The sequence below is a fragment of the Temnothorax nylanderi genome, unplaced genomic scaffold, assembly GCF_030848795.1.
Source record: "Temnothorax nylanderi isolate EJ_2023f unplaced genomic scaffold, tnyl_v1.0 TNYL_tig0152_pilon, whole genome shotgun sequence".
NCBI lineage: Eukaryota > Metazoa > Arthropoda > Insecta > Hymenoptera > Formicidae > Temnothorax > Temnothorax nylanderi.
Window position 1 is genome coordinate 62,640 of NW_027249214.1, and position 16,052 is coordinate 78,691.

The 16,052-nt window shown below is 39.5% G+C and overlaps 2 protein-coding genes across 4 annotated transcripts in view; one reads left to right on the plus strand and one right to left on the minus strand.

The window, feature by feature from the left end:
- Positions 1-186: 186 nt before the first annotated feature.
- Positions 187-3,673, minus strand: Mettl14 (methyltransferase like 14). Of its 2 annotated transcripts, XM_071715016.1 has the most exons (6): positions 3,185-3,673; positions 2,958-3,128; positions 2,225-2,401; positions 1,813-2,130; positions 1,107-1,489; positions 187-510 (listed from the first exon to the last, which is right to left on the minus strand). In XM_071715016.1, the coding sequence occupies exons 2-6, from the start codon at positions 3,027-3,029 to the stop codon at positions 273-275; spliced, it is 1,188 nt and encodes a 395-aa protein (XP_071571117.1). In that variant the 5' UTR covers positions 3,030-3,128; positions 3,185-3,673; the 3' UTR covers positions 187-272. The 2 variants fall into 2 exon arrangements, with proteins under 2 accessions (XP_071571117.1, XP_071571116.1); XM_071715015.1 differs by having other exon boundaries at positions 2,958-3,673.
- A 2,620-nt stretch (positions 3,674-6,293) lies between these two features.
- The window catches only part of Bicc (protein bicaudal C), a 37,161-nt gene continuing 27,402 nt past the window's right edge, over positions 6,294-16,052 (plus strand). Inside the window, exons 1-3 of one of the 2 annotated variants that reach the window (XM_071714993.1) lie at positions 6,294-6,780; positions 8,562-8,855; positions 11,106-11,143. In XM_071714993.1, coding sequence (XP_071571094.1) covers positions 8,627-8,855; positions 11,106-11,143 — 267 coding nt within the window. In that variant the 5' untranslated portion in view covers positions 6,294-6,780; positions 8,562-8,626. The remainder of the gene's footprint in view (positions 6,781-8,561; positions 8,856-11,105; positions 11,144-16,052) is intronic. The other variant, XM_071714994.1, reaches the window with a different exon arrangement.

Sequence of the window (16,052 nt, forward strand, 5' to 3'; positions counted from 1 at the left end):
ATCTTTTAGGCGAAAAATCAATATTTGATATTGACAAATAAGCAAGCTCAATAATTATTCTATCGAGTTTATATGGTAAATAGATTAAATTTCTGGAAGAATGTGGAAGAATGTTGTTAAAGAATGTTAAAGAATGAAATGTTCCGCGGAGCAAGAGAGGAAGAACACATCTCGTGCATGCCTTCGTAATTATTTATGTATTTATATTTTCAGATTTCTTACATCTATTGTAATAATGTTCGAAAAACATACAACGCAGGATTCTGATTTATTTATCTCCCTCTGCCTCTGCCACGATTAAAGCCTCCTCTTCCTCGACCGGATACTTTTCCCTTTGGTGGCGGCGACTTCGGTCTGAGCGCTTCTATCCTTTCGGTACAGCCGGTAGTGATCTGACCATTGGCGAAGTAACTTTGGTACAGGTCCGCATTGAAATTAGTGTTCGTTAGTTCCGGACCGACGGTGAGCCAACCAGGTCTAATGGTGCTATCACGACCAAAGAGATGCAACCTGAATGAAAGCAGAATAATTAAGAATGATATTTTCTAGAAAAAAAAAAAATAACGGATACTGGAAAAAGGATGCATATAACTTTAAGTATCACATCTTTATGGAAAACTACTCTATGTATTTTCTTATAACAAATCACTTTTTAGTGTCCAATAACACAAGTCTTATTCATTATTATTCATTATATCTGTTTTGAATAAAAAAATCAGTATAAAAAAATTTAATACGCATAACTATATTTATTAATATCATTTCAAAATTTGCGTAATGACAACTTAATCTTCATATAAAGTTTTACTTCTAAATGTTAAATTATAAATTAATTTGTTGTGGATTTAATCACAATCCTCATCTCATGTATGCCTTGAATTTTATACGAGATTGGAAATTGAAGATCGTAAGAGTGAAGAAACACGAAGTGAATAACAATCCGTTTCGAGAATCTATATTTCAATTAATATATACAATTCTAATAATGTTATATGTATAATCCTATTAATTAAAACGAAAAAAATTATCTATTGCAAAATAATAATTTAATTTGCATATTCTAAAAGAAAGCTGAAGGATAGTTTTATACATGTATATTTTCGTACCTTCTTCGGCCGAGGCAGAAGTGCTCGATGATGTGAAAAATCTCTACGGGTTTTTCGATGGATCCGTAATCGGGCTCTTCAGATATAATGAGATCGATGTCGACATTGGCATGAATAAAGTCCCCATCGGTGGAGCGTCGTACCGTTCCTTTAATACCCATAAGGCAGTGCTCCTTCGTTCTCTGCAGCGCTGCCTTACTGTCTAGATTCTTGCTGTGACCCGGATTATTGATGTTCGTGCGGATCCAACAAATATCCTCGCAACGACGGAAACCCCACTTACGCAGACAAAATCTTCCCATATCTAATCCATCGCTACTACCGCACCATAAAAATACGAAGCTACGATTGGCGGCCACCTCACCGATATCCAACTCCATTATCTGCACAGATATACGAGAATTAATTGCATCAGTAACTATTATTAGAACTTTTATTTAGAAGTAAACTCAACATGGAGAAAATGGAAATTACAAATAATTCGAAACTAAGATTAAAATTTGTTAGCATCTGTTTAGCAAAAATTAATATCACAAATGAAATGCATTATTCATCATTATTATACATTTTTCGCCATGAGTGAAAAAGTTGAAGGAATATTTAATATAAATTTTTCAAGAATGCGTTTCAATTTTTTCTTTAAGGAAATATCGTTAAAATAAAAATTTCAAGTAATTTAAACATGATCGAATGTGATGCAACTAACTTGATCCCAGTTCCAAAGTTGCACATTGGTTGCGCCGCACGTTCTCTGATACTCTTCTAGAGGTGGCTCTATAAGAATGACATCAAATTTACAATTGAGCTCTTTCAGGTTATACGACAGCAGGTCTGTTTTTAGATACATTGGTGGGGTCGCGGTCTCCGCGATTAGATCGTCCTTCAGCTTGATCAGCTCGCGTAGTTTTGGGTACTCTTCGAATCTATCCGCTAGACCCACGTCTCTGATAAAATTCTGCGGCCGTTGGCCAGTGTCGATAAAATGTTGACAGTAGTCATTGTGCGGATTCGACGATTGCGTTCCCTTTACATACACAAATTATTTTTTAGACATACAGTATCTCAACATGGAACTGTATAAGATGTCTGTAATCTACGTATAAAATGACAGTAAGTACCTTCAGGAACGTCGAGGAATCCTTATATACAATCTCGTCCGTCGGAGCAACGTCGTCCTTCAAATCCTTGACCACGCCGTCAGACTTGTCATTGGGCAGTCTGCCTCTCTTCTTCTGCGTATCCTCCACGTCCGTTCCCAGAATCTGTCGCAGTTCATCCACGCTCGAGACTCCCAGCTGCAAATAAAAGGGCAAACACATGAATAAATATTGGCGTTAATCTGAACCTTTTTTTATGAGGGGGAAATTTTCGTAGGTTCCCCTAGTCCTTGGGGAGAGACCAGGGGATATGCTGGATTCTTAGGGTATCCGGTTCTATTCAGACAAACTTGCTTAGCGCATAAACATAAGAAAATTGATTGGTCCATATACATGTGCATAGAGAAATAGATTAATCCATTTCCTTATACACCTATGCAAGTTTGTCCGGATAGACCCTTACCGGCTAAAACTCCCCTGGGTGGACTATCTCAAGCGTTTGGGGGACACACCGGGAACTGGCGTTTGCATTAAGCCCCTTACACAATAGGCGATAGCGATAGCGATAGCGACAGCGACAAGGTTGCCGACAAAGCTATACCTTTGTCAGCAACTTTTTCGCTGTCGCTATCGCTATCGCCTATTGTGCAAGGGGGCTTTACTTGCAGTGTGCCTCCCCTGGTTTACCTCAACCTTACAAACCACGGCAGTCACCGTTTCTTTTCCGAGATAGATCGAAGATTTCGATACTCACCGTCTGAGCCAGGAGCTTCTTGCGTTTCTGAGAGCGTTCCCAACGAGCCTGCAGCATCGTTTGCATTTGCATCCTCGTTCACGTCGTCGTGAGTGAGTGGACCATGTCCAGGGAGTTCTCGCGTCTCGTCTCGCCTCGCGGAATCACCATCACCGGCACCAGGAAGCGAAGCTGAAGAGCGACGAACCGGCAAAACGTGATTCGCGTTACTCGCGAAAAAGATTTACCTTGACGTGAACTCGGTTGTTATTTACACGGCGCGGTCTCGTCTAAGATCAACGAGAGAGATCTCATTCTCAATTTATCCTTTTTCTTCCTTTAGCCTTTCTCTTCGGAACACGGCAGGTCGTCCTCTTTTTCTTCTTACTCCGTGTTTTCCTCCGATACTTTGTTCGATTGCAGAAACTTTGAAAAATCGCCGATAACATGAAACGTGCCTAACCTAACCTCGTATGACAGCCCAAGACTCGCGACTCGCCCGACACCAGACGAGGCGATCGGATTTACGTCAATTACGTCATTTCTGGCCATTTCTGGTCGCGTCGGTAATGACGCTCGCTGCATTTACCACGTCATTCTTACGATCGTGCAGTGTCACGAAGCCGAAAATTGCGAATAAAATTATCTTCGTGGATTACCGTACAAAATGTAGAGTGTAATGCATGAAAAAACAGGAAATAAATTTGACGAGAAAAATAACCACTGTGTTGCACCAACTATCGGAGAATTATTCGAGGCGATCGTATCGTCTGTCGATACCGTTCTGTTAATTTTTATTGCAAAATTTGTTGATTTTTGTTCTACATATTAATTTTTGTTACAAAACTGATTTCAAATTAATAAAAAGATGTTTGTGCGTGAAAGATTCAACGCATCTTGTATGTATACATAGATAAATATGTATAAATGCGAAAACCAAAACAATAATGGCCTCCATTTTCTTCGACTCGTTTGTATTTCATTTTTTTTATTTTTTATATATTATTATATATTATATATGTTGACGTAAAGGGACAAGTAACGGATACTATTTATTATATTACACAGAATTTATAAACTACTGTAGGAGCTTCAGAGGCTGCGGTCTACTTGACGCTACAAATGCTTTTTGGAGCGTTCTTCTTCTTCTTCTTTCTTCATTGAAAGAAAAGAGAAGAGGAATGCTTCGAAGCATTTGTAGCGTCAAGTGGACCGCAGCCAGACTGTATGTCAGTGTACATGTATTAAAATAGCGAAAAACAACAAACATCGTCAAATAACTTCACTAGTCATTCCCCGATCATTAATGCTTATCATTATTATTATGTTAAGTGCTGCGAGTTTTATTGAGGCAAAAAACTTATTATTTCTTATTATTCTGCTCGTTATCACCATTTATATTTTTACGAGACGAGACTTTGTTGCACATAAATAATTACAGTATTATTACGTTGTAAAATTAGATCATATAGAATTTAATATACCGCATCGTATGCCGTGCCACGTGGCCTAGCAAATATTTGAGCAATGAACGCGGCATAGCTTGATTCTCTGCTGGAAAAAATGCATCGCGTAGTCTGACAGAAAGAGAGAAATGGAGAGAAAATGTGTGAGGGAGATCAAACAGAAGAAATGCGAGCGTAGTGAATAAGAAACGGCCAGCACTTGTTAGTTGGAAAAAATGCGCGGAAAATCAGACGAAGGAACCAGTGCGATGCGCAGTGGAAGAGAAAGATGCATCCCCAAGTGAAAAAATTCACGACGAGTAATGAAAAGAAAGCTGACGTGGGAAAATACGAGAAATGGGAGAAGTTTATTTTTCGTATCTATACATCTGTACATATGTACACTAAAAAAAAATTTTCCACATTTTAGGAAATATTAGTTTGCATATACAACTGTGACTCCATTTACTAAAATAAAGAAAATTATTAGTATTTTTAGAAAGGATATGTGTATTCACTGAGAAAAAATATATGAATAAAAAGGAAAATTTCCTTCATTTTAGTAAATAAAGTCACAGTTGCATGCAAACTAATATTTACTAAAATACAGAAAATTTTTTTTCTCAGTGTATATACGGAGATGAAGAGATGATTCCAATACGTATACTCAGAGAGAAAAAAAGAAAGAAAAAAAAGAGAAGGGAAGAAATGTTAAGAAACCAACGACATGCAGTAGAAAAGGGAGCACTTGTTCTGGCGAGGGCCTCGCCGGGCGGCCCAGTGGAAAGGAGGGCTGCGGTCAGCCGAAGGAATCGGAGGCGCGCAGTGGAGAAGGGATCGCATTGGCCGGACGAAGGAACTGATACGGCGGCACCGACGACCTTAAAATTCTGTTGAGGAAATTTAATTTTATTTCTTCGTTATTATATACACTATTAAATATTAAAGGATGGAATTTAAACCGATACCTTGAGTTAAATAATACTTTGTTATTTTTAATTACCATGTGTGCCAATTTATTATTTTAACTTTATTAGTTTAATTAATATTGTTTTAGTTAAGTTAGTATTTTTTTTAAATCTTTTTAGTTAAGTTAAGTGTTATTTTAACTTTATTAGTTTTAATTAACATTATTTCACAATTAGTTAAATGAACGATATATTGAGCAGGAGCAGTGGCGACAGGAAAGGTTATTAAAAATGACTCAAATTGAGTATAATTTAACACTAGGAATTTAACAGTGTAGGTACCGCGAAGAAATTATATTAACGCGTATCTTATATTGTGGTACGCCGAACAATTTAAAACCCTGAACTTATACGTCGTGCGATTGTAGATTTGTCACGAGTAAAATTCCATCCCGAATTTCAGGATTACGAATGGAAAAGGAAGATGTATCTCGTATATCCAATATTTCCGTCAAAGAAGAATGAAATTGTTATTCTTTTGTCAAAAAATTCAACTGTATACAATTTACCGTTATGGAAATATACGATTATATACATAATAATCATTCGATATATCGATGAGGAATCTTTTCTCGCGTTTTTTCTCCATCCCCGAACGTCGACGTGCCCCATGAAAATTCCACCTGCACGCGTCACTCCCCTAAGTCCCCTTCTACTCGCCCCGCGATTCCGCTCCTGGTTCTCCAATCGTCGTAAGCACGCGATCGTTTCGAAAATGAATTCGATGTGTCGGACGTGTAATACACGCCGCTCTTCGACATGTGTCCAGGAAAACAATTTTTTGTCGGCGTTCTCCCGCCGGCGAAGGTCTCTGTTACGCGCGTACATGTATACACGTACGTGTACACGCATACATATGTAATGTATCGTACACCGACGCGTCGGCGGCGTCGGGGCGGGTGAGGAAACGTTCGTCGGGAGCCGAGGATAGCACGACGGCACAAAAACCGGGTGAATCGGTGCCGGTGGCACGCGCCGCGCGATTGGTCGCCCGCGCCGCCCCGTTAGTCGGCGTTTACCCCGAAAACCGGGCCGAATTCCGGGAAACGGTGCCGGGGCCCTTCGCGCGCCCCGCGACCCCCCTCTCTGCCGGGGTAACTCCCCTTTTACTTGTTACCACCGCCATATTTTGTTTACACCGCGCACACCGCGCCGCACACCGTCGCTCGATCGCCCGATCCGCTCCGCTCGCTCGCCCGCTCGCCCGCTCGCGCCGATTACAACGACAGGTTACAGCGCTGCCGCCGATCGAGTTGGACGGCAGCAGCGGCGAGGACGAGGACCAGACCCCGGGACGAAGGAGATAGAGAGCCAGCGGCGGGACCCAGGACCCAGGCCCCAGGCCCCAGGCCCCCGCGGCACCACACCGCCATCACCATCACCTCGAATAGCTCGATAAGATCGACACGCAGTGCCATCGTCGTCGTGCAGGTCAGTTCGCGTCTCCTCGGCCGACAGTGATGTGAAGTGTAATCATATCTCCTCCCTCGCCCCCCTCAGATATCCCTCCCGTATCTAGGTTCCGCATCCTCCAGGATGTAACCCCGGATACCACCTGCTGCCTCCAGCCTCTGTCTTCAGCAACGAGCACCGCTGTCCGTTTTTGTTTTCGGAGTAATTTGTGTCCTACCTTTTAGATGCTCGTTTTCCGAAGATACTCCTCCGGTTATTTCAAAATCTGGCAGTTCCGCGCGACGAGAGGTGATGTTATTCCGAAGAGCCGCCAGCACTCCCCACACAGTTTACACGGTTTGACCCGATACCGGGATAGTTTGTATTTGACGATACGGTGTGACTCGCCGAGATACATGTCCGCAAAATTAACACGGGAATAAGGCGTCTGGTTCGAAAATGAAATGTCTTCTACGTTCATTGCATCCTGGATGCACATTTAATCGAGGGGGCATTATCCTCGACGGATTAAAGAATAATTCTTTCTCGACTTCCTAGAATTATTCTCCTCGAGACTCCAGGAAGACTCCAAAAATCGAGAGCAACAAGTAAACGATGTCCGTTTAATAACTTGCCGATTTTTCAAACTCGAAGATTCTATCGATTTCTTCTCGCTTTCTCGAATTTTGAAATTCGAGAAAAATAGAGCGTAACTTCTCTCGTGACAATAAATTATTATTTAAATATTAAATTATTATTATTATGTTTGCGCATACAATTAATAGTTTAATTGGACACAATAGTTCGTCTAATGGTCCTCGAACTCGCCGGCCTGGACTCTCCGTAGAGTATAAAATTACGTCTACGTGACTCCTCATGATTGGTATTGCCTACGTGATGTTTACCTTTTTTTCGCGTTGACTATGAACCATGCAGAAGCAAACAAGCCGTTTCTTGCCCGGAATTATGAAGGAATTTCGGCGAATTTACTGCACGCGGAAGAAAACGTTGGAATTTTATAAACGAACACGAGGCTTATAAACAATAATTCGAAATTCGGTTCGCGTTCTCCGAATAGAGCCTTTCTACCTCGGCAGGTAGGAACTACCGTATCCGCCATGAGAGACGTAAATTATGCGTCGGAGAGAGAGAGAGAGAAAGAGAGAGAGAGAGAGAGAGAGAGAGAGAGAGAGAGAGAGAGAGAGAGAGAGAGAGAGAGAGAGAGAGAGAGAGAGAGAGAGAGAGAGAGAGAGAGAGAGAGAGAGAGAGAGAGAGAGGGGAGAGAGAGAGAGAGAGAGAGAGAGGGGAGAGAGAGAGAGAGAGACGGTTCACGTGATCCTGATTATCGGTAATTCACGTGATTAAATCAACGTGGCGTGCACGTGGTACATGGTGGATGACACCCACAGGTCTGCTGATCCCCGCCGCGTGATCGTACTTTTTCGCGGGCCATCGCGAACGACGAGGATCGCCTCAAAATCGCTGAGAAATCACGCTGGAAGCGGGCTCAAACGCGTACCGGCGTTAAATGTGTATTTAAACATACGGAGAACGAGAATTCGAAATCTCTCTCCGCGTCCTTCAAGTGCCCATCCTGCGCGATATTAACTCCGGATGGGAATATTCCGCGCGATAGTTTCATCGGGATGGAATGTGTGTGCCTGTTCCCCACCTCCCAACCTCATTGTCAGCCAAAGATGTATCTAATAATATCGTTTCGCTCTTTTGTCAATTGTGCTTTCGATTCTCTCGCAGGCACACCGCGTAAATAAGTAATATCTAATTTCAATTTTGAGTTATTCTATTTCCTCTGTCGGCAGCGTCGCGACGTGGTGTGAGGTAGGCGGAGGTCGCGGCGGGTACGCGTCTCTCGTCGGACGGCAGGATGAGGCCCGACGAGATGGTGGTGAACAACGGCGAACCACGGCGGGCGGCGGAGACGATGTCGGAGACGTCGGAGGGCACCGCGACCACCAGCGTGTCCGGCAAGTCCGGATTCGAGAGCCGCGAGGAGCTGCGCGACCTCGCGGTCCTGCTGGGCATCAGCGATCCCGAGGATCTGCACCAGGAACGCTTCCGCGTGGACCGCCGCAAGCTGGAGCAGATGCTTCTCGGTGAGTGTGAGCGCGAGAGAGATCTCTCAGTTGAACTTACCATTTAGCAAAATCGGCGAATACATCGATACACCGTGTACGACGGCGTAGGTAATCAACCAAGAAAAACATACATTTAGAATCATTTTTAGCAGCAAATTTAATAAAAGTTGGATTAGTAACGAAAGAATGAAAGAATATAGAAGAATAATGGGAAAATAAAAGAGAAAGAAATTGTGCTATATTAATTCTATTTATAATTTTATATTAAAGAAAGAGAGTCATTTTCGTTTTATATGTATATTATGTTATCATATCAATTTTATCATCGCTATTCGACAATACAATATTTTTTTAGATATAACACATTCATATTTATTTGTAATATTCTTAAATAATTTTCATAAATGTTTCATTGGTATAAGTAATTTCTTTTATTATTATTAATCATGCTTTTATTGTTTGGATGGTAATTAACATCGAAAACAAGATGTTAATCCTTAAACTAAAAATATAAAATTGGATCCTTAAATAGATTGTTTCTTAGCTATTGAAAAAATTTTCCGTTCTATTTTTATAAAATATTAGTTCTAATCTCAAGATACTAGAATGATAAATGTAACATTAATAGAAAGCAAACTGAATCGACTAGATAGTTACGAAGAGAATTGATCTAATTTAAATGGCAAGTGTGTATCAAGGACCAATCCAATCTGTCCGTGACACGACAAAGTCTCCCATTACTGTCGCACTTTCTCCCAACCACGAATCAGTGGAATCAGATTCCGAGAGTAGATGGTTATCAAAGAAAGTCAATATATTAATATTAACATAGTCAGGGACCAATGGTCAAATAGACTAACTCGTTTCTGAACTATCAACTACTTGAAGATTCTGACGCGAACTAAGACGCTATGAAATTATTTCATGAATACGTGATAAAATGTTACCTTTCGGACAAGTTTACGAATTCAGCGCATATTTAATTGCCCTAATTTAACGTTAAATGCCACTAGTTATATTTCGACTTTTAGTTTTCTGACGAAAATCTGTTACCTTGCGCGATCATCGCCACTGTATTCAGCGTTAAATCACACGCCAAGAACGGGCCACAATAACTTAGCCGTTATATATTTCGCGCTTAATCTCTCTCCCTCCTACGGTTCTCTATCTCTCTCTCTCTCTCTCTCTCTCTCTCTCTCTCTCTCTCTCTCTCTCTCTCTCTCTCTCTCTCTCTCTCTCTCTCTCTCTCTCTCTCTCTCTCTCTCTCTTTCTCGATACAGACACACTAAGCACTCCGGTGTCCTTTATCGCTTTCATTGCTTCTGGAGTGTCTATAACGTTCGAGGAGCGAAACAAGTCACCGCGGTGTCTACTTTCGCTTTCCCGTCGAACGTAGACTCGATTCCTTCTCGCTGTCTTTCCGCGCCGGCGAAAGCATTCGCGGTTTGCGAAAAATTTTCCGACCAACTGAACCGAACAATAAAATATTTCTTGTTTTAAAAATCAAGAAATTAAAAAAAAATCCTTACTAAAAGAAGTTTTTTAATTTTATTATTTCTCTCGTTTATATTACTTACTGTATTATTATATTATATAAATAATAATACAATTAGTTTTTGATGAAAAAAAGATCAGGTTTAAGATTGAAGATTCATTATTGCTATTATAGTCTAATGAGGATTTCACGGAAGTGAAAAAAGTCTAGAAAATTACAATGTCTTGCGTCGCCTGAGAACTTCTAATCGTAATACTTATTTTTAACGCGATCGTTGATTTTTTTACTCGAATGTCAAGTCTATCAACGTTATTAGACGTTATTAGACTGATCGAGGAAATGTGGCAGCAGTTTCTCGTTCATTTTGCTGCCGCTATTTGCATTCGCGAATGGTATACCTGGAACTACGATTTAAATAGACAGCTTGTTTGTAAACGGGATTATATAGCAGCTGTCAAGCCCCGGTGTTTTTCGTGCCTTGTAACATCGCGCTCAGCCGATCCGATGTAATGGCGTATAAATCTATTTTGCTTACAGAATACGTGTATTTACGTTGATTTTGGTCGATTCTATATCGATACGAGGAACAGAAGTACACGATTATGTAGATTAATTTAACTTATCACGAAAGTGAGGCAAGGATTACATCATACATAAGGGTATAATAAAACTAAGATAAATAAAGATAAGGCGGGAAGAGAGAGAGAGAGAGAGAGATAATCGTCGTGTTTAAAAGACCTTTCTGTGTTTTAATTTTATCTTTTTATTTGCAGGTGATGTCAACAAACCGGCGGATACCTTCTTCCACGGCGTGAGTTTTTTTTTTTAAATTCTTTTTATGCGATCGATTAACTCTAGTCATAAGATCAAGAGACACGGTAGTGTCTCGTGTCTCGCGCCAAGTATACGCGAAACGAGACCGCATATAAGTACTGCGAAATGCACTGCGAAGAAAATCAAGTAAAATATTTTCAAGATTAATATACTTTATAGGATTCCATATCTCTTAAAATTAATCGTTCAAATTCTTGATCCTTTTTCGATTTTCAACAAACATAATTTTTTTAATATAAAGAAATGAACGAGAAAGAAGATTACTAGAACAAAAAAGATTTCGAAATGATAACTAATTAATTAAGTAATAATTAAATAAGAATTAAGTAATAATTAATTAATTGATTCCAGTTAGTATTATATGTTCAACAATATCTTGAATATGTTGAAATATTAGCGATGAATAATTAATCTCGTTAATTTTGTGTTTACTTGCTTATAAATCTCAGTACGAAAAGTGAAGTCTCATTGCGAAGATTTCATTGATCGATTAGTGAGAAGTGAGAACTTTCTATCCAATTGCTGACAAATGACACGTAAGATAGATAGCGATATTTCATGATGCAACTCCTTTCTCTCAACCACAAAAGATCTTTCTTGATGCAAGATCAGTAAAAGTTTCTTGGCCGTTTGTGCCGAGTTATTTTTATTTCGTTAAAGTGATTTCTTAAAATATCGCATTATTTTGGTATAATTAAGTATTTATAAGTCAAGTAATTATTAAAATAAATTTTAAGAAAATCTTTATAAAACTCTTTTTACATCGTCATTAATATCGAATTTAATAAAACAGTGTTTAAAACGATATGCCATACAATTAGTTATTTATATGTATAAAAGTTAACTTGCTGCAAATTACTATAATAAATACGATGTAATAAGTAGTTAACTTAAAAAAGAACGTTGTTTTTTAGTATAATAAAGTGGGAGCTTTTAAATGAATTTATATACGTTATATACATATACACATATTCGCATAGAATTTCTGTAGCTTTCACTTTGTAAGAAGGAAACGTACATACAATTATGACAAGTGAGCTTCTTCATTTAATTGCTATAATAATAATTTTCGATGAAAAATTGGATTTCATGCCGGCTATCAGACAACAAAATTAAATTTCTCCTTTTTTCATGCCATGTTTATACGAGAGTATAGGCAATTTTTCCGGCAAAAGAAGGAAGTGCGGAATATATAAAAAAAAGTGGATATATATAGAAGCTAATACGAGGCGGCAGGGCCAATATCCCCGTACAATACATATTATTGCAGATTAACATACATAACTTATAAAATTCATAAAACATAGATATTATTGTATTCGTGATATGTCGAAGGGGTCAATGGATATAGCAGTTTGTGATTGACTCGGCCGATTTTTCGGTGATCGCGCTTAGAAAATTGCTGACGTGGGCGAGGCCGGCGAGGCGTCTCCTTGTCGAGGCAATGTTGTACTGACCTTGTGATTATGCGAAAGCGAAAGAGGCTATTTTTATGTATTTTCGCCTCTTGCGCCGCAACCTCCTCCCCACTCCTTCTTCGCGATAACTCGCGTTACGTCGAGCGAACTGCGACTGTTCGCGCAATACGATTTCTTCGCTGATAACGGCGAGGATACGTAAGCTTCTCCCCTGTCTCTTTCGAGATTTCGCCAACTCAATCGTTGGATGCAATTTTTATGCAGGGTTTCTCATAACCGAAGCTTTATATTGAATTTCACATGATTTTTTTTTTAAGCCGTTTGATCTCCTTCAATTTCCTTATTTCTTGCGCGTAATCTTTTTCGAATATAATCATAAGAAGAAATTGCGGGGAGAGGAAGATTTCATATAAATGATAAAAGATATGCAATATCTTATAAAATGCAAAAAGTTGTACGTTGCCAAGAGAAAGACTTTGCAGATCAAATTAAGTATTTATCAAGTCAAAGTCTATAGCGATCGCTTGATATTTCAATCAAAACACTGGGACGGCCATCGGAAATGAACAAGTTGTTTCGCGAGCGTGTTCTTGTAGAAGAATCAGTACAGCAAACGATTTCTCGAGCGCGTCGACGACGACGGCGACGCACGAAAAATCTGGATTACGGCGTGGAGAAATTCGAACGCGAGCGCGTAAAGAAACTCGTTCTCTCCTTCGTCTTCCTCCTCGTCATGATAACGTAACTCGAAATTACAATCGTAGAGCTAAATGAGCCCGTAGTAGGAAGCTTACCGATTCGGACGTAACACCGCATACTTTCTCCGCCCTCTCTTCCCCGGTCCCTTTCGCTCGCCCGACACACACAGCTCGACAGAGAAAATCAATCGACGAATTACGATCCGTGGGGATCACGGTTTTCGCAGCGATGAGAGAGATAAATGAGGAAGCGCGTAATCGGATAACGCCGTGAATCGGGAAACCGTCGAGAACCGTGCACGTGTGCTTGTCTCTTATTAAATTTCGGCTCGAATCAGATTTGAGAGAAGAGAATTTTCCAAGTTAAACAATGAAATCGTGAGATTTATGTATCATGATGACGCGCAACATTCCAATGGCAATTATTATAAATCTGGCATAACTTTGACGACTTGCGAGACTAATTGATATTAATGTTATTGGCTTCAAGCTTTACTAATTCTCTAAAGACAATAATTATTTTTTGTATCTTACAATGCATCTGACTTTTCCAACAATTCGATAACTACTTATAAGCAATTCTGCAAGGTACTTTTTCATAACCTTTTCAATCCATCAGGAAACATATTTAATGATTGATGAGGAAATTAATAGACGGAAAGGAGAACCTATCAGGGGGAAATCGGATAGATGAATGAGAGATAAGTGTATGTGTGAGAATTAAAAAGATGAATTAAAAAACGTCGCGAGAAGATCGCGCCGATAACCGGATCGTGTACGGGCCGCGGGGCCATATAAAAGCCGTTCACCAAGCGAAGCAAGTTCGAAGGCAACGTTCGTGCTTATCCTTATCGCCTTTGCACGACGACGTTGCGTAAGCGAGGAGGGGGGGCCCCTGGAAATACACCGGCCGATTATTTATAGAGCAGCTTTAACGGCACCGCATTCTCCCCGCTATTCCCCGCCCTCTCCCCACTGCTTTTAAGCAATTCCACGGCGCGATACCCGGCCCGGCATTATCGCCGATGTATGTGAGAAATTTTGCCGAACTCGCGCTGTACAGCATGACATATTCCAAATATGATGAATATATCGGTTTGCCCTCCCCCCCTCCCTCTCTCTCTTTCTTTCTCTTTCTCATTTTCTCCTGATGACGATATCGCCACGTTAATGATAGCGCTACGGTGTAATCCTTGACCGCTGTTGGCTCTCCGATGCCGATAACAACGAGTGAGATATCGCGCGCTGCTAGTCGGCGCTTCATTAATTAATGTCCGCGTGCGTATTGCCTCTTCGGTAAGGCATATTGATTCGGTAAGGCAGATAGCTCGGAACTCCTAAATTAGCATGAATAGTGTAGCTGCTGAGATAGGATTTCGTTACGATCGATACCATCATTTTTAACTCAGATCTCTTATTTCATATATGGGCTTTTGAAAAGAATAATCGATGCTTTGTTATCTTATCAAATTAAATTACAATAATCGGTTAATGGTTATTTTTTTTCCATATAATATAGGTATATATGTATGAAGAGGAACCGAGGGAAAGAGAGAGAGAGAAGGGGAAAGAGGGGGCTATTGTATATTTTAATTGATTTTAATCAATCATACCCAATTTATCTTTCTCAAATCGCATTTGAGAAAGATCAAATGCATCGTATTAATTTGTTGTAATTTCTTGCAGATACTTTCGTTCGTTTAACTTGAATCCCGATTAATTACAAAATGGAGCTTGTCTTGCGGGCGGACGCTTTAATTTTCGCGATCACGTTTCTTCTTCGTGATTATCTTTTAATCTACCTAAAGAAATGCAATATCTCGCGTTACGTAAATATTATTCCGCCTCTGGTACAAGACGCAGCTCTGTGTCACGTTTTAATTTCTTCTTCAATTTGCAATTGCTCCTTTGACATCGTTCACTTATAATTAGAAATGCTTATTATGCTCGCATATCACCCCTTCGTTATGCGTACGCTATTTTATAAGTGTCGCTAGTTTTCTTACGATATTTGCTGAAATAATCTGTTAGAATCGACATTAATTACAAATATCATTGTTTAAAAGCCAGCAAACAGTATACAAATAATGTTATAGCAATATAGTGCACATTTAACAATGCATTCTTTTTATAATCTGGCAAATTCATTTATCACGTAGGGCTTTCTGGGATATAGGAATTTTTATTACATATGAGTTCTATGAAAATTTAGAATCGATTTTCTCCTCCTCTGTAGTTCAATCATGACACCGATATCGATACCGTTTCAACATCTTTGTGCTCGGTTCGAAACCACGCGTGATTTTTCGCGATTCTCAAGGATACTTGAACGCTATCTTTCACGTCAATAATATTTATTAAACTCGACCAGCAAAGAACTTATTTTCTTATGCTCGAGTGTTTTTTTTTTCTTTAGCGATTTGCATGCACGTCAAATCGATGAAAACTATTCTGCTTGATTATTCGGTATAGTCACTCATCTTTTGATTAACATAATTCCATATTGAGCAACTATTTGCTGAATGGCCGGCAACTCTTGTTGAATTATCGATATTTTTTTTAGTATAAAACTGCAGCGAGATAAAATGAAATATAAATCGTCATATGTAATGTACAGTTTAGAGATAAAAGAAATTGCCTGAAAAAATACGAAAAATTCTATATTCGTGATTTAGTTATTTGCTTTTTTTTAATATAAAACTGCAGCAAGATAAAACGAAATATAAATCGTCATATGTAATGTTATAGTTTAGAGATAAAAGAAATTGCC